This window comes from Actinia tenebrosa, unplaced genomic scaffold (assembly GCF_029948245.1).
Source record: "Actinia tenebrosa isolate PJP-AT-01 unplaced genomic scaffold, QUT_ActTen_1.0 PGA_scaffold1__47_contigs__length_23844297, whole genome shotgun sequence".
Lineage (NCBI taxonomy): Eukaryota > Metazoa > Cnidaria > Anthozoa > Actiniaria > Actiniidae > Actinia > Actinia tenebrosa.
In genome coordinates, this window is record NW_028292578.1 from 22,334,215 (window position 1) to 22,361,085 (window position 26,871).

The window sequence follows — 26,871 nt, forward strand, 5'->3', positions numbered from 1 at the left end:
TGACAATACATACATACATACTTTATTCGTCCTCTATAAGGCTTTTCAGAATAAAGGGAATCCATACCTCACGCCTCCCTGTATTTAACCTCAACCCCCTTCTTAAAAAAGTTTCCTTTTTTGTTTTGTTTTTTTTGTATCTTTATTTTTTTCTTCTCGCAAATAATGATTGGTGACATTTTGCAGTCAATCACCCTGACATGGCTTCACAATAATCCCTAATGAATGTTATTATAATTTTAGCTTATTGTCATTTTAAAAATAAAGGCAAGGTTGTTTTCTTTTTCATTACTTTGGCAGTACTTGAATTTAGCTCATGGCAAAAATGATGACGATGCAATGATAATGATTACACTATAGTTTCTATAATATATAAGGAGACTCGAGTTGATCAGTCTCGTCCAATCAAAAGTGTCGTTCTATCTTAGTTCCGCTGCCCAGCAGAGCGTGGCCTCGTTTCCATGGCAGACAAGAATTCATGTTCTTTGTTTGAAGACACAGAAACACGAAGTGAAAGTGTTTGAAAAAACGCTCGTTTTTTTGCGATCAGCTTTTGAATTCCTGTCAAAGGAGTGTTGGCAAGTTAATGGTCAGATACAGGAAGTAATATGGAGGGAAATGGGGTTGTTTTTTTAAGGACATTCCGTGGTCGTTGTTTATAGTATTCCTACTTACAAGAAGCATGGCAGAATTTGAATATCAACCGAACAGTATTTCACGATCTAGGACAGAATCAAGGAATATGGATGATACATTGTCAGATATATCTAGTAGAGACATCAGTGAATTATCAATCAGAGGAGGAATGCATCCAAGAGAAGCTCTAGAGACATGTCGAAGATTGCAGTCTGACTACGATGAGTTGTTAACAAAATACGCACAAGCTGAAAACACTATTGATCAGCTTAGAATTGGTGCTAAATTGAATCTTTATAGCGATCTACCTCCTCCTCAACAAAGTACTGTAGTTAATGTGACCCGAGGGAAGCAGCCTCAAGCTTTTAGCTTCCCAAGGGCTGGTAAAGCAACCTTGAGTGAACCTTCTGTGAAACAACAATCGCAACACGTTGGAACGCATGGAACGAACGGCAACCGATCAGATTTTCTTAATAAAACACCTGATTCTGAAACATTAGAGTCGTCTTTATTAACACCAAAAATAAGAGCTGATGGAATAAGAACTGCTTTGATGTTTAAGCTTCCAACTTTACAAGAAAACGTTGAAGATCTTCAGGGTCATGTCACAGATGGAGAATGGGGGGAAAATGAGTTGAAAGAGTTGAAGGATATTTGTAATCAATTGATAAAGCAACATAGTGAGATGAAAGTTGAGATGATACAAGCCAAGCAACTAGAACGACAAGGCACAGATACTCCACTAAATGAAAGGTAACTTCACCTGATTTTCAGCTGGTAAATATTGCTATAAACACAGAAGGTTTCGTTGTATTTATCTAATCAGGAATACAAATAGAAAAGATCAAGTCTTTTGTTGTGTTGGAGAGAGCGTATGTTTATATCTCATTTGACGTGAAAGAGAAATTTCTTAGCGGATGTTTATCCTTATATCCTGGCCAGCTAAAGTTATTCCATTGAGCAAATATTCATAACTTTTATATTAGAAAGTTCATTTTATTAGCAATTTATTTTTGTTGTTTTTGTTTTGCATGCTATGAATCTTTTATAACCTGTCGTTTGCTCGAAAAAAAAGAAATAAGAAAAAATAAGAAATGCAAACCATCTTTTCTTCTATTTTACTCGTCTGTTTTAGAAATCTTGTTGAAAATTTGCTCTTAGATTTTCAACATACACTTGGATGATATCATTGATAATCTTTCTCCTGGGTAATTAAATTAAACTCGTTCTGTTTTATTTTGGTCACTCCATCTCATTCTCTTTGTGTGCCAAGATATCATAAACAATGATATATAAGCTTCCTCTCTGATGTCTCTTGTAATTATATAGATAATTATTTTCCCAAGTAATTGTACATTTTTCCACAATTAGTTATTATAAAAAGAGTGAATTAGGAGAGAATTACTTTTTTAATGATATAAAGTGTTTATTATAGAAAAAAAGAACAAAAGAAAATTTCATGTTTTTTCATTTTTCCTTTATTCTTTTCTGATGAATATTTGAGCCAATCTTTCTTATAAGATAAAAAAATGTTTTGTCTTGTTTAGTACAGAAAAAAAAAGAAAATTGAAAAAAAGAAAATTTCATGTATTTTTCATTTTCCTTTATTCTTTTCTGATGAATACATGAGCCAATCTTTCTTATAAAATAAAAAATGTTTTGTCTAGTTTAGCACAGATACTATTAAAATGATTTGTCTGGGATTTAATAGACAAGTATTTTTGTAATCATTCTGATCTTTCCTTGAAATATTTAGTACTCTTTACAACATCAAAGCCAATAACAGCATCCCCATAAAAATAGTAGTTATAATTATGAATTTCTATATCAAATATCTTTAACCTTTTGCTTCATAAATGATAACCTTTATATACATGTATTTTTTTGTTGTATGGTAGTATTTCACACTTGATGTGATGCATGACTAACGTTTCCATAGGGAATTCGACACAAATATAGCATCACTTGTAACAATAAATAAAGTGTTTAATCACTTGTGAGAGCCACTCTAGTCTAGTTAGCATGTGCTGCATTTATGTATCATTACATGTGGTATATTCAGACAAGTTTGTGCATGTATTACCATCAGAAGGTGTATTATATATTCCATGCTTGGTTAGACTTTAATAAAACTCACACCTTGTTGTTGTAGATATTAAGTCATGGGCATCCAGTTAAATCATAGGCTATCAGTAAGATTGCTGACTATTATTAAGTTTTTTTGACCCTGATGATAAACTAACTTCCGAAACATCAGTATTTTTACAAATTTTTTTACTCAGTGTTTAAGTATCCTTTTTACTTCCTAGACTGTTATTTATATATTAGACTAGTACCATCTGTCTGTCATATTGACTTTAGCACATGGCTTATTGGTTAACCACTTGCATCATTAATTGTTCATTTAATGTTCACACCCTTGTCTGATTTCTTGTAAAACAAAGTTATATATGTAGTTCCAGAAAATACTAGAAAACTCTTCTCTGTCCCATTTGGGGGGGGAGGGGGTGGGTAGGGGATGAGGTTTCATGTTAGCCTTCCCAACAACTTCAAAAATGTTTCATCTAAAATGAAAATGCTAAAAATTCTTCATTGAATCCCTCTTATGTGCCCTTAGAAATTCAGACCTCTGATCCCCTCTGTTAGAGAGGTAAAAATATGTAGCTATATTAGTTATATCTATATACTAGTTTTATTTCTGAAGCTTTATTAGCCATTGTGAGTTTGAATGAAAGCTGGGTCAAGTTTGCACTATAGTGCATTGTGGAAAAGTCTCCTAAAACAGTACCAAATGCACTGCAATGTCATCTTGACCCAGTGTTTTACTCAACTTTCCCACGCCTCTGCAATCTCCAATTCCACTCTTTGGAAGAGGTATGGATTTTTTTAACTATCCAAAATAAGCTACTTAAAATATTTTTGTTTTTAGTTTTGAAGGTGATTTTCTTCAAGAAGATAGTTTGGAAGGACAGGTAATATAGTTTTTAAATAAAAACATTTTGTTTCTTTTTCAATGATTTTTTTTCCAATTTCCTTTTCTTGTTTCCAAACATTGTGCCAAATCATTGAATCAGTAAACTAGAACTACGTGTTTGTTATTTTTTTTAGTTTTCTAGTTCATCATTTTCTTTTTTCTTGTACAGCTCTACAGACTGGGGTTAAGACTGGATGAAATAAATGAACAGATTGAAGAAAATTTGAACCACATCCCAAGGAACAATGATAATGGCAGGCACAGGTAAAAATAAAAATAATAACACCATCATTGTCTAATTTTGTGGTTATCTGATTATAACTAGACTTATAATACATTCAACAAAATTACTCCATTCTGAATGGTCAATAGAAGTACAATTAAATCCCAAATTGTACCTTGTAGAGTGCCAATTAACTTCCTCAATTTTGTTGAGCATATTAACAAAAAATTGCACAATGTTATCATACGATTCTAAATTTATAGAGACTTGCCGCATAAAAGGCTTGTTTAATTTTAAAAACTTTCGAAACATCACGAGTATCTATAAATTCTGAATTGTTCTCGAGATCGTACGGTTTCCTATACTAAGTGGATGGAACATTAGATAACTGGCGGGGGGGGGGGGGGGGGTGTGCCTTATCCCCTCCAAAAAAATCAAGCAAGCACTTCACCTATAAAAAACATATCTCATTTCAAAAAAGAAATGTTACAAAATGTTACAAAAAATGAAAATTGTGCAACATAAATTCCCCACCTCCCCCCTCTCAATTATCTAATGGTCCATCCCTAATTTGTTCATTACAGGGCCGTCAGTATGCAAGAACAGTCAGTTAGAAGACAAAATACAGATCCAGAGCTTGCTGCTCTCTTGAATGTAAGAATGTAACTTTTAGATACTCTAAGTTAGTTTTCACTAGTAGTTGAGAGATGTTTTTAATATCATCATTTACACCTACTTGCAAAACCGTTGTCATACGATATTAGAACATTAGTAATTTAGTGAGAAAGGAATACATTAAAAGACAAAAGAAAATGTTCAGCTTCAGTGATCTTCTTTTGTTTTTTAAATCACTAATGTTCTATATTTGTATGTCAACGTTCTTGCAAGTAGGTGTATATCACTTAAGAAAAATATTTATAAGGATGTTACTCAGATGAGGGGCTGCTAAGGTTATCCTAGTTTCTATCTTGGGTGTTACAATCTGCTTATAATCCACAAAGAAAAAGTAAAAAGTTAAGCAAAATTTCAACTTGTTATAAATTTCTCAAAATTTATGAATAAAAAGTAAAAATAGGTGTAAGACAGGAAACATTAAAAGTAGGTGAATTCCTGGATAGCAAACTAAGGCACTGCATAAATAAAGTATTGCCATATTTGATCATATGGACATGTAGAGCCAGGGGTATACTATTTTTGATCATACACAACATATTAATATATATTTTGAGCCAAAACCAATTAATGATCAGAAACAATTATAGAAAAATTAAAAATTTCTTGTTGCAAAATAAGCTGTGGGGAAGTACTTTGGAAAGAAAGCAAGACAAAGAATATCTTTTACAATGTCAAACTTTCATAAAGTAAAACTCTGAGTAAAACTAACAAATTATTTGATTCAGCAAGCTTGAACATAATTGACAATCATTATAATTCTGTGTTATGATAGTAACCCTTTTTTCTCTTGGTGCAGAGATTAAGAAGCGTCAAGGAATCTGCATGGAATGATCAGGCTGTTTCGAGGTAAGGATGAGCTTTTTATCCACCCCTCCCCTTCAACTAAAATCACTCATGTTGATGTAAATGATGATGAAGAAGGTCATGACAATGGTGGTGGTGGTGAGGATGATGACGATGATGGTGATGATGATGATGATGGTGATAATGATGATGATGGTTGTGGTGTCGATGATAAAAATAATGGTGGTGATGATGATGATGGTGGTGATGATGATGATGATGGTGATAATGATGATGATGGTTGTGGTGTCGATGATGAAGATATTGGTGTTAAAAATGATGGTGATAGCGATTTATAATATGTTATTGGTCATAAAACGCACAACCTCGTTTATAATACAGTATCAGACTTAATTTCCCATTTCTTTTTCATTATTTAGCACAAATTCGCTCCTTCCATTTTTCTCGTCATTCTATAATACTTCTCATTCATTCAATTTTAGTTTCAAATTCTTCCACTTCGTTTGAATTTCATTCCTTTCTCATTATCGGCTAACCTATCGAGACCCTATCAAAAATACCCCGATCCTGACTAGCGTTGTATTTGATGCCTTTCTTTTACCTTTTACCAAGCATATGCTTCATGATGCTTACAAAAATGTGATATCCGAATTCTGGGATCATAGCAATATTACTATAAAGCTTCGATGAGAAATACTTCAACAGACTTGCTCGGAAATCTAGTATCCCTACGACTCTAAAGTACGCGAAGTTGTGTTTAAAAAATCATGGATTAAATATGTGTTAGACATCAGAGCCGCAGTAGAAGCAAAGTGAACATTATTATTTTGCTTGCTTAACGTCTCTTAATTTTTCACAAATGACGATATTGCTCTCATCTTTCTTCCGTCATTTTGTTTCCTTTCCTTCTTCCTAGAACCTTCATTCTTCGGACTAATTGACCATCGGTATAGTTATTTTGCATGTTGCCTTTAGCTCCTAACTAAAGCATCACAAACTGTGTGTGTTTTTTTAAGCGACTGAATCATGCTCGAAAGTAAAGATCGAGATCGTTCCAACTCGCTATAGCAACGGCCTTCTTCTTCATTTGTAAAGAAAGAAAAGAAAGAAGGTGTTTCACTAAGAATTGGCTTGTTTTCCTGTAATATAGCTAAACAATTGTTAATTTTCTAAAAATTCGGGAAAGCAATTTGTATAAAAAGATAATTCAATTGGTCCTTTTTAAACTCCTGGCTTGTGTTGCCTTCGTACAGTTAACGATTAACGTTTCTTGCTGCCATTGCTAAGGTTTCAAAATACAAAGTAAACAATTCCATGACACATCGAAACGCAATATGTCTACTAACAGATTGTCTTACCTTAACAAAATGGATAAAATCCTCATCCTTTTCACTTAAGGTTAGCTAGAATTAATTTCTTATTTCATATAACTGTTTTTACATCTTTTTTAGAAGAAAAGCTATAACATGATAACTGAGTTAAGACGAAGTTAAGTTAAACTGTTTGGTCAAACGTACTCAAAATTATTCAGTTTTTTATTTGATTAATGTCTTTCAAGTTAGTACCTAGCGACAGTTTTATTTGGTCCAATTGCATTTTATTGCATATTTTAAAATTAATTATGAAAATCTTAATGACTTTTTACCATAAACTTGTTATCATATCTTTTCTGTGTCGCTATATTATTCTCGTTTTTTTAATGCTCTTTTACTGAGCTCGTACTTACCATTTAGAATTTACTTATTTTTTCATTTTTTTCACATTGAATATTTAGATAATTCTTTATCTTTGCCCCACATTTTCATAATATTTTTGCAGAACAATCGTTTTACATCCTTTATTATGAATTCAAGACTAAAAATCTTCTATTATATTCAAAAGCAAGAATGGTGTTTTCCTATTCCTTATGAATGGCGTTTTTGATCTCTGACTCAATAGTTTCAATTCCCATTTCCTGTGCTATTCAACCTTGACTGTCCCCACCCTGGCGTCCAAATTCAATATCACCATAATTCATATATTTATCGAGAGTAAACACTTGTCCAGCATGGATTCTTGCTTGAGATTGCAGTTAAATTTACACACAGGATCGAAATAATGGCAGGTGAACGTCTGTTGGTGATGGAGAAATTTCAGAAATGAATGCTCAAAAAATTTACCATATTTTACTACGAGATTACGAGACTTCGAAGAAGGCAGTCTTTTCGCCATTGATCTAACATGTACAAACAAGACTATGAGGATAGCTGCGACTCTGAAATCATCGAAATCTTTTCAGCTACGAATCCATCTTTGCTGACATTTGGTCTACCATGGTATATTATGTCACTTCAATATTTTCCCTTAGAGCTATATATCGCGTATTTTCTTTTATGTATTTAATCATTCATATTCTTTATACACGTCCCTAAAAATTATGATTTGAAATTTCGTAAATAATAGTATTTTCCCAAAATGGAGACATTAAAGAAAACATTTATTTTTAAGTCTTTGTATCGGTAAGTTTTTTTTTTCGGGTCAGTAATTTTATATCATACGAATAAGTTCTTGAATTTGACTAGGTCAATAACCTTAATTCATTCCTAAAAAATATTGACTACACACAACTAGCTGTTTTCTTGATATTAAGTGTGTTGTATTTGTTGTTTTATTAACTAGTTTATTGCAGGGTATAAATAGGGGATGATAGTTGATCGTTTTCGTGTAGTAGTTTAAGATGTGCTTCGCTTGACTTGGTCGCTTTGTACTTGTTATCACGAAAGACGTTTATTTGCATTTAGATGCAGGAAATCTTATTCAGTTCAGCAAATATGCTTTTATTTTATTCCTTCAATAACTCAAGTCTTCGTTTATTGGCTGCCATCTTTTTCATGAATTAATGAATGAATGGGCTCTAATACCTTTTTCTCGTTGTTTTGATTATCATCCATTATATTCATATCCATTTACTAGCCATGCTTATATTTATACTCATTTAAATTATTCACTATTTTTAGGAGCGTTGATGGTTCACCAGATTCAGAGCAAAGAAGCCATATACAAGATGGTCACAGAGAAGACGACTTTACGCTAGGTAACCATAGCAATACTACGCCTGTAATGCTTTAAATACGGCAATTTTAACAGCCTCACTGTCTCAAAATGCACGCGCATTCTTGAAAGATGTATGGTGGGTGTTTCGTATCCATAAATGTAATGTATGATAACCTGTTAAACTTGATTATCGCTTATTTTGATTGGCAGGTCCATTGACCGATAACTCGGATGAGGATGATAGTCGTGACAAGGAGGTAACGCAATTCTCGTCATAGTCGTGAGGTTTGGTCACGGTAATAGGATAAAACAATTTCATCGTGTGAAACACTTATGGTACCGACAAGCCGTGACCGTGACGGTGCTGTGTTCGAGCAATTTGATTGGATAATCAATGATTACGTACAGTGAGATTGGTTTAAAGGATGTCGTTAATCCCGTACCATGACCGTGTCATTTTATAGTCACGTGACATCTGTCATACCCGAGGGGTAAAAGACGAATAGTTGTGAAGGATTCATATATTGACTGGATAATGTGTTTGATCATCTACAGCATAATGTCAGCCATGGAGGAATCGATCTACAAGAGTCAGGTTACTACGCATCAGAGACGATGAGTGTTTCTGTCGGAGATGCCAACTCAGAGGGTCTTGCATCCCACTATTTGTCTAATAGCGCTGGAGGAGCACAACATCCCCTCAGGGGGAGGGATAGAACATCTTTTGATGGGCAAAGTATGGGTTTCTCTCCCGATAGACAGAGGTAAGTAGGTCTGTTATTAAAACCGCTCCGAAAGATCCGCATATAAAATTCTAATTTATTGGATTGCTCGTTCTCCTTTCCAGACCACACTCTGACACCTCAGTCGATTCCAGTCCTCATCGGTCAAGAAAGACAAGTCAGCGCAGTCGCACAAGCACCATGGATAATCACGTGACACACCCATTGACGTCATACCCAGAATACATCAGTCCAGTATCACCGCCAGACATCGAAAGAACCATGCCTCAGGCTTCCTCAAGTATACTGACCGAGCAGACTAGAAACCATCCTCACCTGCAGCACGATGACAGTCGGATCAGCCAATCAAGAGGCAAGGTATCACGTGCGGGAGCTACTGATCCCCGGTTCTCTAAAGATCCCGTAGACCCCGAGTCCCGTAGTGTGAAACCAAGAGGGGATAGTACCCGGATAGATATTTTACGTACGGAGCACGACACCCCTGAACAGTATACGTACCGGACGAGATCTAGTGTAGCAGACGAAATCCCGCCACGTGGACCCTATGACGTACCTTTTGAGTCCTTAGAGTCCAGTCCTCGTGTACTAGACAGCAAGAAGACAGTGCAGCGCAAGCCTGGACACCAGCGAACGAGTATGTCTAGTGCTGATAGTCGTGTATCTACTCCGCTATTCCATCCTGGTACAAGACCCAAGGATACAAGACGAGGTCGAGACAAGACCAGGCCACCTACAGCAGACACAGAGAGAGGTTTTGATAGTGGTTTCTTTGGTTCCGAAGAAAGTCGAGGATCAAGGTTGACGCATTCACCCGAAGTAAGGCATTCAACTGCGCATGATCAGAATAAAATACGACATCCATCCCTCAGAGAGCAGACATTAAGTGAATCTGAAGAAGAAAGGTTTAATTTACCCTCCACACAAATCCCTGTCAGAAGTGCATCGAAATCTAGAGATCACAAAAAACGACGACCTTATCTCAAGTCTCTCTCAGAATCAGACGAAGATAGGGGACTAGAAACCAGTCCGTCGAAGACCTCCCTTAGATCGTCAGCCAATCAACGCGAGAGAAGAGGACATCGTCATACCCCGACATTTCCCGCCACTCGTTCGGATAACGAGAGAATGCGAAGACCTGACGAAAGTCTACGAAGACCATCGTCATCTCCAAACCTCTTTGACGAGTCAGACCTGCGACGAAGTACGAGAACCCTGCGACCTGATTCGTTGAGGAAAAGCGCGGCAGAAGTTGATCGTCCGACACTTAGGATCGGTAAGAAAATGAAATATATAGCGCGCTCTCATTGGTTCTTTTGTGCAGACAAAATTTCCATATGTGACTACCTCTCTTATTAAACGCGCTCTCATTGGTTCTTTTGTGCAGACAAAATTTCCATATGTGACTACCTCTCTTATTAAACGCGCTCTCATTGGTTCTTTTGTGCAGACAAAATTTCCATATGTGACTACCTCTCTTATTAAACGCGCTGTGGTTGGTTCTTTCGAGTAAGAAGAAATTCTATATATAACTACCTCTTATATGATTTGCGCAAAGTTCTATAGGCTTTCAACATAATATTTCAGTTAAAAAAAGTCGAGTCTCCAATAAATATGGCAAAGATTTCGTGCCGGTCTATAACAACACTCAACCTGTTTTATTTTCCCATCCAATAACTTTATCGCGGTCTTCTTTTCCGTCCGTCTTTGAGGAAATTGTTATGGATATTATCGAAATGTCTACAATCAGAATAATGTCATTGTTTTGTATTGTTTTGCTATTCTTCCATCGTTAGAATTATTGATACTGGAGCAGGTGTACAAACGATAATTGTTTAGTATTCTCAGCCGGGGTAGCTAGCAAGCTTGATCCCTCTCTCTCCTGTCTCCAATCATAAACATTCTGGAAAGATTTTCAGCGTTTTTAACAACTCGAATATATATTTTGGATAGTTTTTATATTTGAAGATAGAGTCTGTAGCAAGTTTTTTCCTAATGAAACAAGGAAGTTTACATTTTTGACCAGAGTTGGTGTGATTTGGCGGAAGTGAGTCTCTTCATGCTTTTACAGACATTTCTGAAGTACTACGGTAACTTGAAATGAATGCTTTTTATTGTTCCTTTAAATATTCGTACCATTCGATATTTCAAAAATATTTTGAATATTTTTTCCTTGTATTTTTGCTCATCGAACTACAGGGACTTCGCCTTTCTTGGAAACTGGTTTGGGGAAACATTGGTTCCTGTATTTAGGTACTGAGAAAAATAATATGCACTCCTTGTAAGTGTAGTTAAAGATTCTAGTATCTTCCCTGTGTTCACTCTCTTATTGTACTGTTTAAACCTGTTTTTCTAGTTTGGGGAGTTTAGAAATCTGGAATGTTCTTTGTCAATGAATTCATTCGAGGTAATTTTGGCTTGAACTCTACCACAACGAATTTAAACATGATAATTGATATGTCAATACTATCAATAATGTCAATAATAATACTAAACGCCACTAAGTATAGAATCTAGAAGAAAGTTTGAAACAACTTTTTAAACATATTTTTGTTACTTTTATTTCTATTTTTTAGCATTGAATTTAGATTTCTTTTCTTTTCGAAGCGAGAATTCTGCGGTGTAGCTAGGTCACTATCGTATGATTAATTTATGATCCTTTAACAGTTCAATAAAAGACTTCGTTACATGATCTCACAACTTGCGATTCAATTGAACCAGAGGTTTTTCATTCATTATCATCATTCTCCACAGACATCCAATCAAATTTATATATGGTATATTTACTTGCTTCTAATATCTAGTCTGTTTAATAATGTAGTATGTACGATATTCTAACGTGAACATACGATCAAAAGAATTAGTTGGAGAAATATGCTTCTCTTGAAGAATGTATCACGATCTAGACAGTAAGTTTTTTTAGGAAACACTTTGATTGATGCGAGCTTTTTAGTTTTTTTTCTCTTTTTGTTGATAATCTACATTGTAGTTCTGTTTCCTTTACAGGGAACGTTTTCTGAACAGTTTATTAATTTCGTGTTGTGTTAAGCTCTATAATTTACAAATTTAAACTTGGTTTGTCACGCTGCTTGTTTTCAACTTATTTTAAGATTAAAGACTTTATTAGAGATTGCGCATAGTTCAGCCATGTAAGCAAATGTCTGTCTGGTAGATTTTTATGCCTTTAGTTGTATTTCAGTTCTATTTCAGCAGTTATTCTAGCAGGTTCTAGCACGTTAGACCAGGTTAATCAAAAAACATCTCATCCAATCACCATATGGCACGTTTCAGCACAAAACGTTTTCCTATTGTAAGACTTATCATCATTTTACTTTCTGTTCCCCAGGTCCTCGATCTGATCACGACACTCGAGCAATGGATAAACAAAGCATTCGTAGTTACCCCAGTATGGACCGCGAGTCTGTGCGGTCAGGGAGGCGTTCGAGGCGAGATGATGACAGCAGTAGTGCTTATAGCGATGGAGCTCGTAAATATGAAAGGTTTGTTTTCAAAGGGACTAGACTAGAAGAAAAGACCGTTTAGAGGTGTATAACACAGACTAGTTTACTTACCCTTCATTATTCTTATCCTCTCAGGGATCCTCTTGATAAGTTGCGTGAGGAACTCCAGAGGTTGCGCACTCAACTTCGAGACGAGGCCAACGCGCGAACATTACAAGCGCACATGTACGACGACTTGCGAAGGAAACAAGACGACTTAGAACGAGAAATCGCTCGTAAGAACGCCGAACAACAAATGATGAGTATGTACGACGGTCTCCGGAAAAAGTACGAAGATCTGTCGAATAGTTTCGAACAGCCACGTGACTCGCCGCAGAGAGAAGTCGGCGATGATTTGAAGAGCCGTCTAGATGAGCTCGCTATGGAAGTAAAGGGCTTGAAGAGTAAGGGTAGTGAAGCAAACGGGACTGTACGGTTCTTGTGTCCCTTCTGTGGAGGATGTGGAGATCATCATCATGGTAGCTATTACTACCCGGGATTCTCCGGGCACCGGGGAACCGGTGAACGACCCGGTACATCTAGAGGACTTCACGAGGCAGGAACGCATACTGTTGAGGATCGAGCTGCTCAGCATTCACGATATCCTGCTACACCTCAAGCTACTTCTACACCTTATTACAACGGGTAGGTCCTTGTATGATCATCACCATCATCACTGACACTCTCATCATCACCATCACCACCATCATTTATCATTATCACTGCCATCAGTCATCACCATCATCCGAGGTCATCATCACCATCATGTCATCATCATTTATTATCATCATCATCACTACCAACATCATCATCACAGTCACTACCACCACCACCATCATCATCATCGCCATCATCATCATCATCATCGCCATCATCATCGCTAGATAACTAATATTCTTATGTCATTGTTTCAGCGTTGTCGGTTCTCCGGCATACCACTACCATACCAATACATACCCTGGGGGAGTATCCCCGGGATTACCCATTCACCATATCCACCACCTACCAGACAGTCGATCATCACGTGATCGCCGTGTTAATGAAGACGACGACGAGGACTACGTCAGCAGTGACGAAGACAACTACTATCGACCAAAAAGGTAAGGTTAAAGTAATTGTCACTTGAAATTCTACAATCAGTTATTTATGTATTCCTTAATCGTTTTAAAGGCGCAGCTCCAGTTACTCCCGAAGGCGAGGTAGAGAATCCTATTATGAAGACGAGGTTAGTACGCACTTTCATTTCCTGCTGTATAGCCATGTGCTCTTTGGAGGCATTCATGATGCTCTTACTATCCAGTAGACTTGATCCCTGGGATATGTTTATCGTCCTTTGCGCAATACTGATTAAATGTGACCAAGGAGTGATTGTTTTACGTCAGACATGCAGGGAGTGGTTGCTCAATCTCTTAAGCCAGAGGTTCATGATAAAAGCACGGAATTGGAATTTAGGATTTGGTTATGGCGGAGGGAGGAAAAAACCTCAAAGCAGAGGAGACTGTACTCGACTCTACTCACAATCAAACCCAATAGCGAGAGGTGTTACATTAGCAACGCACAACACCCGCGCTTCCCTCGTGTTCATACTTGACTCTAAACACCTCGCTTTAACACAAGTCAAGCCACATATCATGTTGACTATGATCAGCACAGATTCGTATGGTGATCATCATTCATTTTCCTTTTTCAGCAGCTCGACAGTCGTCGTCTTCACCTGTCTCTCGATGAAGCTAACAGAGCCGCTAGACGTGTGCAAAGGATATCTAAAAAGATGCTGAACTCAGTCGCTAGTGATCTAATACGATCAGGACAAAGATGACGAAGACTGCCAAATAACCATGCGCAGTAGGATGTGCTTGGTCGAAAACTAAGCATGCGCATTACGTCCTGCAAGTTTGAAACATGGACACTCTCGAGAAACGCAGGGTTTGGGGAAGAGAATGGAAACGCATGCGCACTTGTCATGATAAGCATGCACAACCAAGTTTCTTAAAAACATTATCCAAGAACGTGCATTTTATCTTGTTTGTTTTAAACTTTTGCCCAAAGAAGGCAAGATCTGAAATAAATTATTAGGCTTTTAATGTTCAAATTGTTATCAATACCTTTGGAATACTTTCATCTATTCTATTAGTCTTTATGAATCAGTGTGAATTGATATCTGTGTTTTATACGTTCAAGAAACTCAATGTAGTCTTCATTCATTATCATTTCATCTCCAAGTTATTATTTTAATATATTAAGTATATTATATCATTATATTTTAAATTTTATTATTTACTTATACATATTTTATGTCTTTTTTGAGTTAACAAAGCTAAAGCTACGAGATACAATCATATTTTTGTACGAGTACCATACATACGCAAGAGCATTTTTATGATATCATATTAACATGACAGTTAGCATTCTGTAACGTGTGTTTAATATTGAAAAATATTCAAATAAATTTTAAGATGACCTATATTCTTTATTCTTGTGGTTGTACAACAAAGAACTACCTGCTTGCCCAGAAAACACCGTATGAACCAGATAGAGCTATGGTAGCATCACCCACATGAGAAGTTCAATTGCGTTTTTCTACTTTGATCTACATGAATATATTTAATTATTTTTCAACTAGCCTGTTCCCCCCAGATAAATGCTACCCCAGTTGCAATAACAGCTGTAGCCAGCCCCAAAACAACACCCAAAATACGTGCACTCACACTGGATGTTTTAGTAGAGGAATCAGATTGTTCTTCGCTTGAGTCGCGCTCCATCTCTTGCCGAGACTGTAGATGTTCTTTGATTTCCTCTAGATTTTGATTGGCTAAAAATTGAAAATAAAGCAAGTCAACTGGGTTGGTTTGTCGTGCAGAGGAAGGTGGACTGGAGAGGGATTTTGCAACCGTTGAAGTAATACGCCAAGTCGCACGCGGTAACTCATATTAAAGTGTGCGCAAACTCTGGAATATGAGAGCAAAGTGCGAGACAAGCCTCGAATTGCGGGGGAACGCTAAACACGAGGGAAACCGTCGAAGTCAAGCTGTACAGGTTGGGCTTTGGCTGCGCACTTGTTTCTGGCACTTTAAAGGTCGTACCTAGAATCTTTTGCTTTTCAAAACAGTAATAGATATACTCTTTGAATACAAAACCTTACGTACTTGTCATCGTCTCTAGGGACTGCACCTCATCTTCCCTAGGGTTCATGTCAAGTAGTTCTGAGATACGATCTAAAGAATCCTGAACAACCAAATATACTCTTAGTTAGAAACAAGTATTATGATACAACCATCACTCCCAAGAGATACGAAGTACCCAACCAGGTACTCGTCTCACATATTGATTTTTAAGGAGGGAGAAAAATTAACCAAAGAACCTTGAGAAAAACCCTTTTTGTAAGGGAGACAACAACATATCAAACAAACTCAAGTCACGTGGCTCGGTCGGGAATCGAGCCTGTGACCCCAGGTGTTAACTACACTGCAGTAAGAGAGACAGTGCCATAGCAGGGTATGCCACCAAGCGATAAGCTAATTTCTAAACTAGTGGATCATATTGGTAGCATTGTACTTGCCTGCATTGTTTCATCTTGAAAGACGTAATCACAAAACCGTACAGGGGTTTTGCCAAGCGGTACAAACACTCTTCTGGGACATGTCCAGATGTTTTCTATTGATGACTCTAGAGGGTTGAATCACAACAAATTTCGCATAAATGGAAAGTAGCGCATTACAACGTAATTATTAATTGTCTTCAATTTTCAACCAATCAGAATGGAAAAAATATCCAATTATAATATGAGAAAATGCCATCCAATCAAATCATGAGAATATGTCATCTAATCAAAGTGTGAGAAAATGCACACCATCAAATTGCAATGCAAGAAAGTGATACTCAATCCCAATGCTCTTGATAAGTCATTTGATAGATAGCCATGGAATACTACTTGTGCAAATACTACCATGTCATCTTCCTGTTCATGGAATGACTTCGAAATGAGATAAAATCCTTAGGAATATTTTAAAGTAGACCTTCATGGAAAGTTAATATAGTTCATCTCTTGTAGTTCTCCATACCCTACCCCACTCTTAACCCAAACCCTCTGATGACTTACCTGGAGAGTTGTCCTCTTGAGCATCTACAATATCATCACACAACACTTCACAACGAGAAATTACACTTCTTATGATGTCATATTTGATTGCCTGGAGGAAGTAGGAAAAACGTGTTATAGTCTCTAGTCTCTGTTCTTTGAAAAACAGAAGATAAGAGAAAGATAACAGGGTGGAACATATCTGTTCATATCCATGCACCCCCACCCCCCCTTGTTGGGGTATTGGAATTCTCAATGAGTGGGAAACAATGCAAAGTCATATATCAGGCATGGTAGGGGAAAAGAATGGTTGGCAACTTTATTTGTGGAAGTGAATTAGGAAAGGTTTCTGAGATAATGACATCCAACAATTTTTGGGGGGTGGGGAGTGGGGGGTTCTTATACATCAACATCTCTGGGTTGGGGTAGGGAATCTCACCAGCTGCTATTTCTGTTGTGGGGTGGGGAGGAGGGGGAGGGCACTTATAAACTCTTCTTCATGGGGTTGTATATTTTCTGGATGTAAAGTTTTTTTTACTCCTTGGATTATTATAGTTTTTATATAGGTGTGACAATCTTCTACCTGGATAGCTTCTCTGTTAGTGATCTTCTGGTTCAAACATGCAGTACAATGGAAACTGCCAACCACTTGTATGACTCCACAGGACTTACTCTCCTTTGGCTTCTTACTCTCTTTAAGGAACGGCTTTATAAGAGTAATAATACAAATATTAATTAAACTCTAAACTACAACTCTCATGAGAACGAGCAATATAATTGCAGGATTTAGCAGATTGTCCTTCACTCTTGGGCCTGTTTGTACGAAGGGTGGATAATGCTGTTAATGCTGTTATCCAATAAATTTATGCACTGGATAAGGATTTATCCAGTAGAGTTTAGATGGGTGTTCTCTTCAAAAATAATTAAGTAGTGAGTGCAAGATTTCAAGCAGAATTTATGGCTGTAGCAAGGCATAAAACATTCAAAAAATTTTGGTAACCTGAATGACCTCTGAACTGATCTAAATTAGAGCACAGCTAGATCGAATTGTAATTTGTCTGTTAGGAAAGCAGGAAAACCAAAGGAAACCCCTTGAATCAAGAGAGAGACCTAACAAACTCTGCTAACATGTGATGCTGAGTCCAGGAATTGAACTTGACCCAAAAATTGAGAGGAAAGTACACTATTGCTACAGTATCTTGATTTCCAAAGCACAGCAGGCATGTACAATTCTACTATACATAGTAGATACCTTATTTAGATAAACATCAACAGTCATACATGATCCTAACTGACTTGATTTTGTCTATAAAAAAATAACACAAAAATTCTAGTTGATTCAATAATGAAGAAAGTAAGTGTTATCTACCATCTGTGAAAATATAGCCATAGGGCATATACCTGTTTGTCTGAGGGAACTAGAAGTTGATCATCAGGTGGAAGCTGCCCATTTATTGTACATACAGAGCTTGATATATCTTGTAAGTAGCTTTGAAGACCTTCCTACAAGTTTAGTGAAATAGAAAAGTGAGAATTTTTTTTTATGACAACTAATAGATATTTCAATACTAAGACGGTGAGCAAAAAGCAAAAAGTATATCAACAGAGTAACTGAATCCCTTGGCACTATTTACCCATAACAATGGATTTTTTAGTCCTTTTCTTATCAAGACAACATTGGAGTAATATAAGACATACCATAATTTTGGTATTCAGATCTGCTTTCTCCATCTTTACTGGAACATTAAATTTATAATCAAGAGATATCTTGGTGTCAAGTGTATTCCATCTGCTCAGAAATGACTGGTATTTGTATTCAGCTGGTTGTGCTGTGGACTAGAGGGAAGGAATGAAAACAAAAACAAAAACATGTATATATGACACAAAAAGTGATAGCAATGGCAGATAGATACTTACTTTGTTATCAGACATATCCAGTGTCCTGCATGTAACTCTTACAATAAGTTAAGGTTTTTTCTTTGAAAGTGTGGCAGTTAGAGTGGATGAAGAAATTAAGTGCAATAGAAGTAGAGATAGAGAGAGGGATAGAAGGGAAGTAGGAGGGAGGGAGAAGTAAAGAAGAATGGAATGGATGGATGGATGGATGGATGGATGGGAAAAAAATAATGAGGCAAAGAAGACAGAAGAGAAAGGGAAGAAAGGAGAGATGTAGGACAGAAATGAGGTATGAATAAGATTGGTAAAAAAGAAGTAATAACAATAATAAAAAAAGAAAACATGAATCAGCTGATGCACAAAGAGGATACTTTTTAGTTTTAGAGCATATCTGAAGTATAACTCTAGTGTGTACCAAGTCTTCTGGATCAAAGAACGCTGAAAACCTGAGATATGTTGCCTTGTACAAAGAATATAGCAGCTGTCTAACCTTGGTTTGTGCTTTACTTAACATGTCTGGTGGTCCAAAAATGAATATACCAATAATGTCAAGACCACCAACCAGCATACGAGATACCTGGAGATGGTAACCATGATAATATGTTATAACCTTGTCCAGAACAGCCTGCTAATATAAGTTACTTGTGTTTGCAAAATGTACCTGTCGTGCATGTTCAATGAACCATGATTCGTCAATTTTGTCTGGTGATGAAGGTTTGACTTTGGATGGTGCTGCATCTTCCTCGCTTCCTATATCAGGGGGAAAAATTATAATTTTTGGATGAATCGAATAAATGAATGAATAAATGAATGGAAGGATAGGAGAATCAATGGAAAGACGGTGAATTGAAGGATAAATGAATGGAAAGGAAAATAGGTGTATGGATAGATGAAAAATTAATAGATACATAAATACTTTATCAGAAGTTAATGAATGAAGGAATTAGGATGGGCGGAATAAAGATACAACACTTCATTTTAAGAAAATAGATATTAAATTTTGATTAACTTACCTTCACTATTAGTTTGTTCAGGCGTCCTAGTTAGATGTACAACGTGGTATTTCTGAGTACCCATCTGTATTTTAAAGTAAAAAGCATTAAAAAATCAAATATTATGCTATTATTCATGACCTTTCTACACGTCATATTAAAGCATATGATTCAAAAAAAATCCTCACCTGTCCAAGAATAAGCCCAGTCCGCCATGTTTGAGTCCCAAACAGAGAAGAGACATAGTCAGAGACGGATTCTTCGGCTATAACAGTTTTACCCATTATTTTTTGCTCGAAAAAAAATTAAAAAGGCAAGGGTTTCTTATAAGAAGTGTTGGTCCGCCATGTTGGATGAATACGATGCGTGGGTCCTGGGTACTGGTGACCCCCTGCATGGTTAGCGCATGCGTAATGTTAGTCCTCTTTTCTCGTGGTTGCCTTTCAAGGTGGGTGAAAAACTGTAATACCTTCAAATATCTACCCAGAAAACCTTTTATTTCTCATCTAATTCATTCAAATCGTACTATAATCAATAAAAGAAAGACTGTTCTCTTAATTCCATGCAAAATAAGTCATGAATGAGTCGTTTTTAACCTTAAAATGTCTAGTACTTTGTCGAGTTCAGCGGTAACAAATCCAACATGGATGATCTTAGAAGGATTCTTTACCGTATGAATCCCTACTCTATCATTGTCAATACCGCCAGATTTTCAATGTCTTATAGTCTTCTAAAGTATTTTGTCATAAAGTCTATATAATAACCTTTGGGTATCAACAAATAATATTGTTTTTGAAGTAAAAATAGTCTAATCTTTGTTTTACAAGGTTTCTGATAAATTTCATTTATGTAAGGTATAAAAGGGACTTTGTATGACTGTAAAATTAACTTATATACTGTGCCCTGCCATACATTGATAACTATCTGTGCCGTCACCTTACTGTTATTGTTCACAGTCACACAAAGTGTATGATAAATTAATATTAAAATATATTACACTTATGAGATCTGCTTGATGAGAGAAAATAGAAAACCATTCAAATGTTACAGTATTCAATACACATCATCATACCTCTTGATACACTGTTGCTACTATAACGATGTTGGTATAATGAATTGATTGTATTTGTGTATGACCATTTGTAGCAACAATGTGCACTATTTGATTCAACTGGTATCATTAATCATTTTTTATCATATATAACAGGATTGATTCCCAGAAGAATAAAAACCTTTGTTTAGCCCATCATAGCCAAATATGGGTTAATTTTTTTTATAAATCTCTAATGAAAATGCTCATAAAATTGGTACTCAACAATGTATTTATTGCTATTTTTATAGTAGAGTGACCACAGTAAATCTGTGAAACTTTAGTAATACTAAATAGTACAATTTCATTCAGATTCCATTGTTTTCTATTGTTTAATTAGCACTATATTGTAGTATTTAGTAATTAGTGTTTCACGGATTAATTGTTTGCTCTCTAATGTTTCCTTTTGCTGTTTGTATAGACTAATCATGTCTGGAGACTTGCAGTGGGCTATTATCAGAAACAACAGTTGCTTCTTGGTCAAAAGCCAGGGCAAGACTCTTACCAAGGTATTGACACCACTTTAGTGGAATTATTAATTGCATTCATGGTATTGGTGGTTGTGTGCGAAACAGGCACTTCGATAGTCTATACAACATAATCTTGGAAATTTGAAAATAATTCATAGCATGTTAAGTTCCCTTTACTGTTATTTCTTTCTGTAAGAGCATCAAGAAATATTAGAGAAGTCTGTCCTTTAGTCAAGATGTTTGTTTGTTGATCAGCTTTCTTGCCAGTTCCCCCACTCCCTTACTTATTCCTGTGATTCAATAATATTGTTTATTATTTGATGTATTCATTTCGGTTTCGTGTCTAGGAGCCCAACAATGTCACCGGGATAAACAGTTACAAGTACAATGGTCTGGTAAACAAGAAGGTAAGTTCTTTTTAAAGTAACTTTTTGAAATCCAATTTTTTCCCCAAGTTTCTATCCTGTATAAGAAATAATAACTATCTAAAGAGGTAAGCCTCACTTTGAATTTCTAACACTTTTTTCTTTCATCTTCAGGTTATGGGTGTCGAGCAAGCACCAAGTGGAAAGGGGGTTGTCTTGACTGTCAAGAAGACATCTGGAGGTATATTTATTGATTATTATCATTAGCAGCTTTATGCATAAACAATTAATACTTCAGTTGATGACTACATGTAGAGGACAGGGATATTAATGTGTGTTTTATATATATCAGCTACCAACAAGCCTTGCAAGATGTACCACAAGGTTACTCTAGCTAAAGACTCACGCCGCTCTCTCAAGGCAATCAAGAGTCTATGCAGCAATGGCTACTACCGCCAAGATCTTCAAGATGCTGCCCTTCGACGTGCTAGCCTTATTCTACGCAGCCAGAAACCCACTGCTGGGGTACAGAAGAAACGATCTCGCAGAAAGCGCAGTTAAATGAAACTGTTAATTGTTACATCTTGACAATAAAAGAGTATCAATAATTTTTTGTTGTTTCCTTTAATGTCTCATTGCCTATCTTTAGAGCATTTGCAATAAACCCGTTATTGCGATTTGTGATAAATGCCATAACTGGTTTAAATGTCAAGTGATTCTCATCCAATCAGAGCCTTGTTCTTTGAGGAACATTTTTTTGGTACCTTAAGCTAAAGTTAAGTTAACCAAAAGCAGTTTAAAGACTTGAGGTTTGAACGAGAAAAGTCAAACAGTTAATATGTATGATTAAGAGTAGAAGTCCAACCTATGAAACAAAACTTATGAAGTGAAGTCTCCTAAAGTTTTTTGTGCAAAGGAACCCTGTGGTGTATACAGGGACCTAGATCCTTTCAATGGATGTGAAAAGTAGCTCCCTCTTGTATGGTCTCAAAGTTCACATACAGTGGAAGGACTTTTAAAGCTTCTTATCAACTGCTAAACCCTATTTTCCATTAAGTTTCTTCTTATCTATTTATTTAGTTTTTTGTTGTTTTTTTTCTCAACAATTGAATAAATAATATATTAGATTTAATAAAATTTTCAAATTCTTTATCCAGTGGTGGGTTTCCTGTGGAACACAGTTTTTAATCTAATCTTTGGGCTCCCTGTGTTTTGCTAATCCAAGATGGCGGATGGGTTTCTCAATATCCAACTTCAGTTTAGGTTAGTTTATCCTTGTTTTCGGTTTTATTTCATCGATAAATAGCTAACTATTATATTTATTTAGTGGAGGAGCTGAACTTTTATTCAACAAAGTCAAAAATCATGGCGTAAGCTTGCCTAAAACAGATAAATCATGTAAGTGTAATAACTAATATATTGTTTATGGGACCATTATTTAGATATGTTAATAAAAATAATAAAAATGAGTGGCTGATGTATCTGGAGCTATCATCAGTTCATTAATTATAAATCATTTATTTTATTTTATGTTGAAGTCTATCTTTGGAGTTCCTGTGTCGTTTGGTCATTTCAGCACTTGACTATCATTCATTCATGGTATATTTTGTATTTTACAGGGACTATAAGACATCTTTTAGTATGGATTAGGGATAATTTATTAAAAGAAAGACCAGAACTCTTCATGCAGGGAGATAGTGTGTGAGTATTAATATCAGTGATCATCATGCAGGAATAATCCCGGGGGGGTACTCTTGCCTGTTTAGGGTAGGGATGTGCCACTGAGTCTACTGAACCCTGACCCTGTTTCAGAGTAAAATCGCTGAAATTCATACCCTGTTCCAGAGCAAGATCGCTCAAAATCATACCCTGTTCTGGTATTGTGAAAATGGATACCCTGTTCCAGAGGAGAGAGCGTGATTTCATATACCCTGTCCCAGAGCGAGTGTGATTTTATGTACCCTGTTCCAGAGTAGAGTCGATGAAAACCATACCCTGTTTGGTGGCACGTACCTGTATAGCGAATGTGGGGGAGTACCTCACGGGGGAATAATGCAGTCATGCAATCAATAGATCATCCAGTGTGGTTCAGGTTTAGTACTCTGATTCTTGTTTTTGGCTTCAAGGACTCAGCATCCTAAGAGTAGAATTCATTGGATCTTTGTTGAGGTAAAAAGTTATTGATTAGCATTCTTCTTTAGGAGGCCTGGAATACTAGTGTTGGTGAATGATGCTGACTGGGAATTACTTGTAAGTACTGTCTATGTTCAGAAAATATCCATTATTCAAAAGGGGAATAATCCCCTCCCCAACAGGAAATTCCAGAGCCATAATTAATCCTAAATTATACCCTCGCAGTTCCTTGGATATTGTTTCCTTAGTTTGGTTGGCATTTTTGGTGGAAAACATACCCTCTGCAGAAAACTCCAATCCCCCTAAGCTATCTCAAAGTCCACTACCCTTTATCTTTTTGCTGGAGTGCAACCCCATCCATCACTCAACAAACTTTCGCTTAACTCGAGCTAAATAATTCCACAGTAGCCTCCTACACAGCTGTCCTTAGTGTCTGTCATGCAACATTTCCAGGACAGGCGCTAAGGATAGTTGCATAGGCTACTTCCACCTGTAAACCCGAGGCAAGTCTACATATTAACCCTATAAATGCATTTTCTTATTTTGTTTCTATAAGGGTGAACTGGATTATGAATTGCAAGAAAAAGACACTGTAGTATTTATATCTACACTCCATGGAGGATAATCAAAAATCATTACATAATCGTATTCCTTTAGAAATTTAAATATCCTTAATGTGAAAGAAATGTCAAATAACAATAAATTTTTTAGAAATTTTGTTGTGCTTATTTATATACAAAATATCCTTCCATCATAGTGACCGCCTGAGGATCTTATATTTGAATAGTGTTTTCATTACCAGTCTATTGAAGGAAAAACTTAATCAAATTGCTTTTTAGTCAAAAAAGTTTTCCAAGGTAAATATCAAAAAACGTAGTCAGGTTCGAGGTCATATCATTGAAGCGAAGACCAAAAAGGATTTTGGGTACTCTGAAATGCGCATTATATTTGCATATAGACATGTAAAAATGCACTGTAGAAGCAAAGTCGGTTGACCTAGATTAACAACATGCCAAAGCCATGATACATAAAATGTGCACATGAAGGGAAAACTGCAATACGCATGAAATTAGCATAATTGTTTGTCTTCCCTTGCTCCCCTTCGGTCTTAGCTTTGATGATATTACCTTTTTTTAACCCGACGTTTTTTTAATTAGGTGTATATCATAATGAATAAATGAAATGATAAGATTTTTTCCAACTTCCTTTCTCTTTATCACTTCTTGTCATTTCATTTATTTTAATGATTTAATAGAATTAAAATTCTATGACTGTAATAAAACCATTCTTTTACAGAACTAGCAAATAATAAAAGAGACATTCAGACAGTCAAATTTTCCGAACATTTATTACAACCATTACTTTACTCCTTAACAGCATATTTTCTCAGGGAGAAATGTGTGATCTTTTTTTGCTGCTTCAGAGTCTTGCGAGCAGCTTCATTCTTAGTCAGTGCTCGGCGCATGGCTCTAGTCTTCCTGGCTCTCAGGTCAAGGGGGATGTACTTCTTCTTTCTGTAAAACTTTCTCAAGTTTTCCCTCTGTGTCTGACTAATGACTGTCAACACTCTTGCAATTGATTTTCTTACGAGCTTTCTGTCGGCAAAAAATTAAACCCATTAAGTTAAATTTCTGACTGCTAAAAAATACTATATAGCTTGAAAGAGCCATAAAATATCTCGCAGTCCTGGTCCTCCCAGTTTTTGTAACTAGAGTGACTAAGAACACTGCTAGACCCCCCTCTACTGGATCGGGATCAAGAAAGGGGGGCAAACAAAAAAGTCGCACAGCATTTTCACAATAAACAAATATGGAGATACCAAACGAATCACACTGTCCCCCCTTCTTGATGAAAAATGAACAGTCTTTTACGCCACAAATAAATTTTGATTAAATTAAAATACATAAACTAAAGCTTACATTTTTGAAAGCTTTGTAGCAGCACCTCCTGTAACCTTGGCCACACGAAGATGAGAAAGCTCATTCTTGAGTTCATCAAGCTGCTTGACAAGCTCTTCCTTCTTCTTGCTGCGCAACTCATGAGCTTTAACCTTCACCTAGTGTATCAAGAAGCAATGGTGTTCAGACCAAAATAATATAAAAATCATGAAAGTACTATGCTTTAGAGTGATTTTCAAAAACCCATGAAACAGATACCATTAATCAGTGTATAATAGTGAAATGACAACAAAATAACACAATGGAATGAGGGTCTACTAATTTGTATTAGGCTAGTGTGTATTTCATGGGTTTACGAAAAGCACTCTAACGACTACAACTATAATAACACTTTATTGGGTTGCAGATAAAGTAAAACTTTTACCAATCTGGCCCAACAACTATAAAAATAAGGTACCTATACTAGTGGATGAGCTAACCTAACCTATTATTTACACGTTTGGAAACAACGACTTGAATGTATCTAACTATAGAAGGCAGGAAGAAAATAAGCATAGATAAATTCAAGTTCTTATAAATAAACCACACAGTTCTCGAATTTACAGTATAGATAAAAGCTGTAAAGCCAGCATAAGTATTTTTTTCATTATGGTAGCATTCTTTTACAAGCCATCATCAACACCTTGTGGAAAAAAAGATACATCCTATAGTATCCTATACCAATAAAAATGCAACATGCTCCAACTAGCTGACAATCATTTTGATAATTTTATGAGGTACATCTGTACGCACATTTATACAATATATTCAGCAAACAAACCAGCATCAAGAATTTAATTTTATCAGTACTTAGTACTACATTTTTACGATCAGATCGTGAGTTTTGCTTAGTTTTTTTGCATAATGTCTGCAATGACAGATAACGAGTTCGTTTTGTTATAAACATCTATGTACTAACAGTAGAAAATTTAGGAATATGCTGACGAAAACCAAGTATTTTACGGCTAGTGTCATCGGCAAATAATAACAAATGCAATTCAATTCAAAAGTAGCTATATTCTGGATCCCCTGTTCGCAACACGACTGTCTTTTTAAAACGTGGGTTATTTGAATGCTGTTGTAATGAAACGTATAAATTTTACTGCGTATATCGAAAAACAATTATTGATAGTGCATATGAAAGCAGAGAAAACATAATTGCAGCAAAGATGGCCAAGATTGAGACGGATTTTCAACACTATATTGAACTAATACCCACCATTTTGGATGTTGGTGTATAGAGAGACCGAACAATTCGACCCGAACAGACTTGTGGGTAATTGCCGCTGTCAGGCTTGAAAGAAGATCGCAGGCTCATAGGTTTG

At 36.1% G+C, this 26,871-nt stretch overlaps 5 protein-coding genes across 6 annotated transcripts; 3 read left to right on the plus strand and 2 right to left on the minus strand.

Moving 5' to 3' along the window:
- The first annotated feature begins 64 nt into the window (after nt 1–64).
- Nucleotides 65–15,051, plus strand: LOC116294968 (uncharacterized). 2 transcript variants are annotated; one of them, XM_031702665.2, is made up of 14 exons: nt 65–1,389; nt 3,566–3,608; nt 3,780–3,874; nt 4,418–4,487; nt 5,305–5,354; nt 8,309–8,385; nt 8,556–8,602; nt 8,901–9,109; nt 9,193–10,361; nt 12,432–12,585; nt 12,682–13,230; nt 13,500–13,685; nt 13,756–13,810; nt 14,276–15,051. In XM_031702665.2, exons 1-14 carry the CDS (start codon nt 683–685, stop codon nt 14,402–14,404), a joined length of 3,540 nt encoding a protein of 1,179 aa, XP_031558525.2. In that variant the 5' UTR covers nt 65–682; the 3' UTR covers nt 14,405–15,051. The 2 variants fall into 2 exon arrangements, with proteins under 2 accessions (XP_031558525.2, XP_031558526.2); XM_031702666.2 differs by having other exon boundaries at nt 14,279–15,051.
- LOC116294970 (protein odr-4 homolog) lies at nt 14,994–19,909 on the minus strand. Its single transcript, XM_031702669.2, has 13 exons — nt 19,740–19,909; nt 19,573–19,636; nt 19,221–19,309; nt 18,931–19,136; nt 18,581–18,617; nt 18,362–18,499; nt 18,065–18,166; nt 17,916–17,969; nt 17,247–17,369; nt 16,685–16,775; nt 16,145–16,251; nt 15,732–15,810; nt 14,994–15,397 (listed from the first exon to the last, which is right to left on the minus strand). Exons 1-13 carry the CDS (start codon nt 19,833–19,835, stop codon nt 15,201–15,203), a joined length of 1,383 nt encoding a protein of 460 aa, XP_031558529.1. The 5' UTR covers nt 19,836–19,909; the 3' UTR covers nt 14,994–15,200.
- A 63-nt stretch (nt 19,910–19,972) lies between these two features.
- Nucleotides 19,973–22,086, plus strand: LOC116294972 (large ribosomal subunit protein eL28). The gene is made up of 5 exons (XM_031702671.1): nt 19,973–19,999; nt 21,063–21,150; nt 21,459–21,518; nt 21,651–21,717; nt 21,829–22,086. Exons 2-5 carry the CDS (start codon nt 21,070–21,072, stop codon nt 22,035–22,037), a joined length of 417 nt encoding a protein of 138 aa, XP_031558531.1. The 5' UTR covers nt 19,973–19,999; nt 21,063–21,069; the 3' UTR covers nt 22,038–22,086.
- Nucleotides 22,087–22,637: 551 nt separating this feature from the next.
- Nucleotides 22,638–24,327, plus strand: LOC116294966 (ubiquitin-related modifier 1). The gene is made up of 5 exons (XM_031702663.2): nt 22,638–22,739; nt 22,804–22,874; nt 23,096–23,177; nt 23,678–23,726; nt 24,166–24,327. The coding sequence occupies exons 1-5, from the start codon at nt 22,702–22,704 to the stop codon at nt 24,232–24,234; spliced, it is 309 nt and encodes a 102-aa protein (XP_031558523.1). The 5' UTR covers nt 22,638–22,701; the 3' UTR covers nt 24,235–24,327.
- Nucleotides 24,328–24,940: 613 nt separating this feature from the next.
- LOC116294964 (large ribosomal subunit protein uL29) lies at nt 24,941–26,821 on the minus strand. Its single transcript, XM_031702662.2, has 3 exons — nt 26,766–26,821; nt 25,529–25,665; nt 24,941–25,204 (listed from the first exon to the last, which is right to left on the minus strand). The coding sequence occupies exons 1-3, from the start codon at nt 26,766–26,768 to the stop codon at nt 24,973–24,975; spliced, it is 372 nt and encodes a 123-aa protein (XP_031558522.1). The 5' UTR covers nt 26,769–26,821; the 3' UTR covers nt 24,941–24,972.
- Between the last annotated feature and the right edge of the window lie 50 nt (nt 26,822–26,871).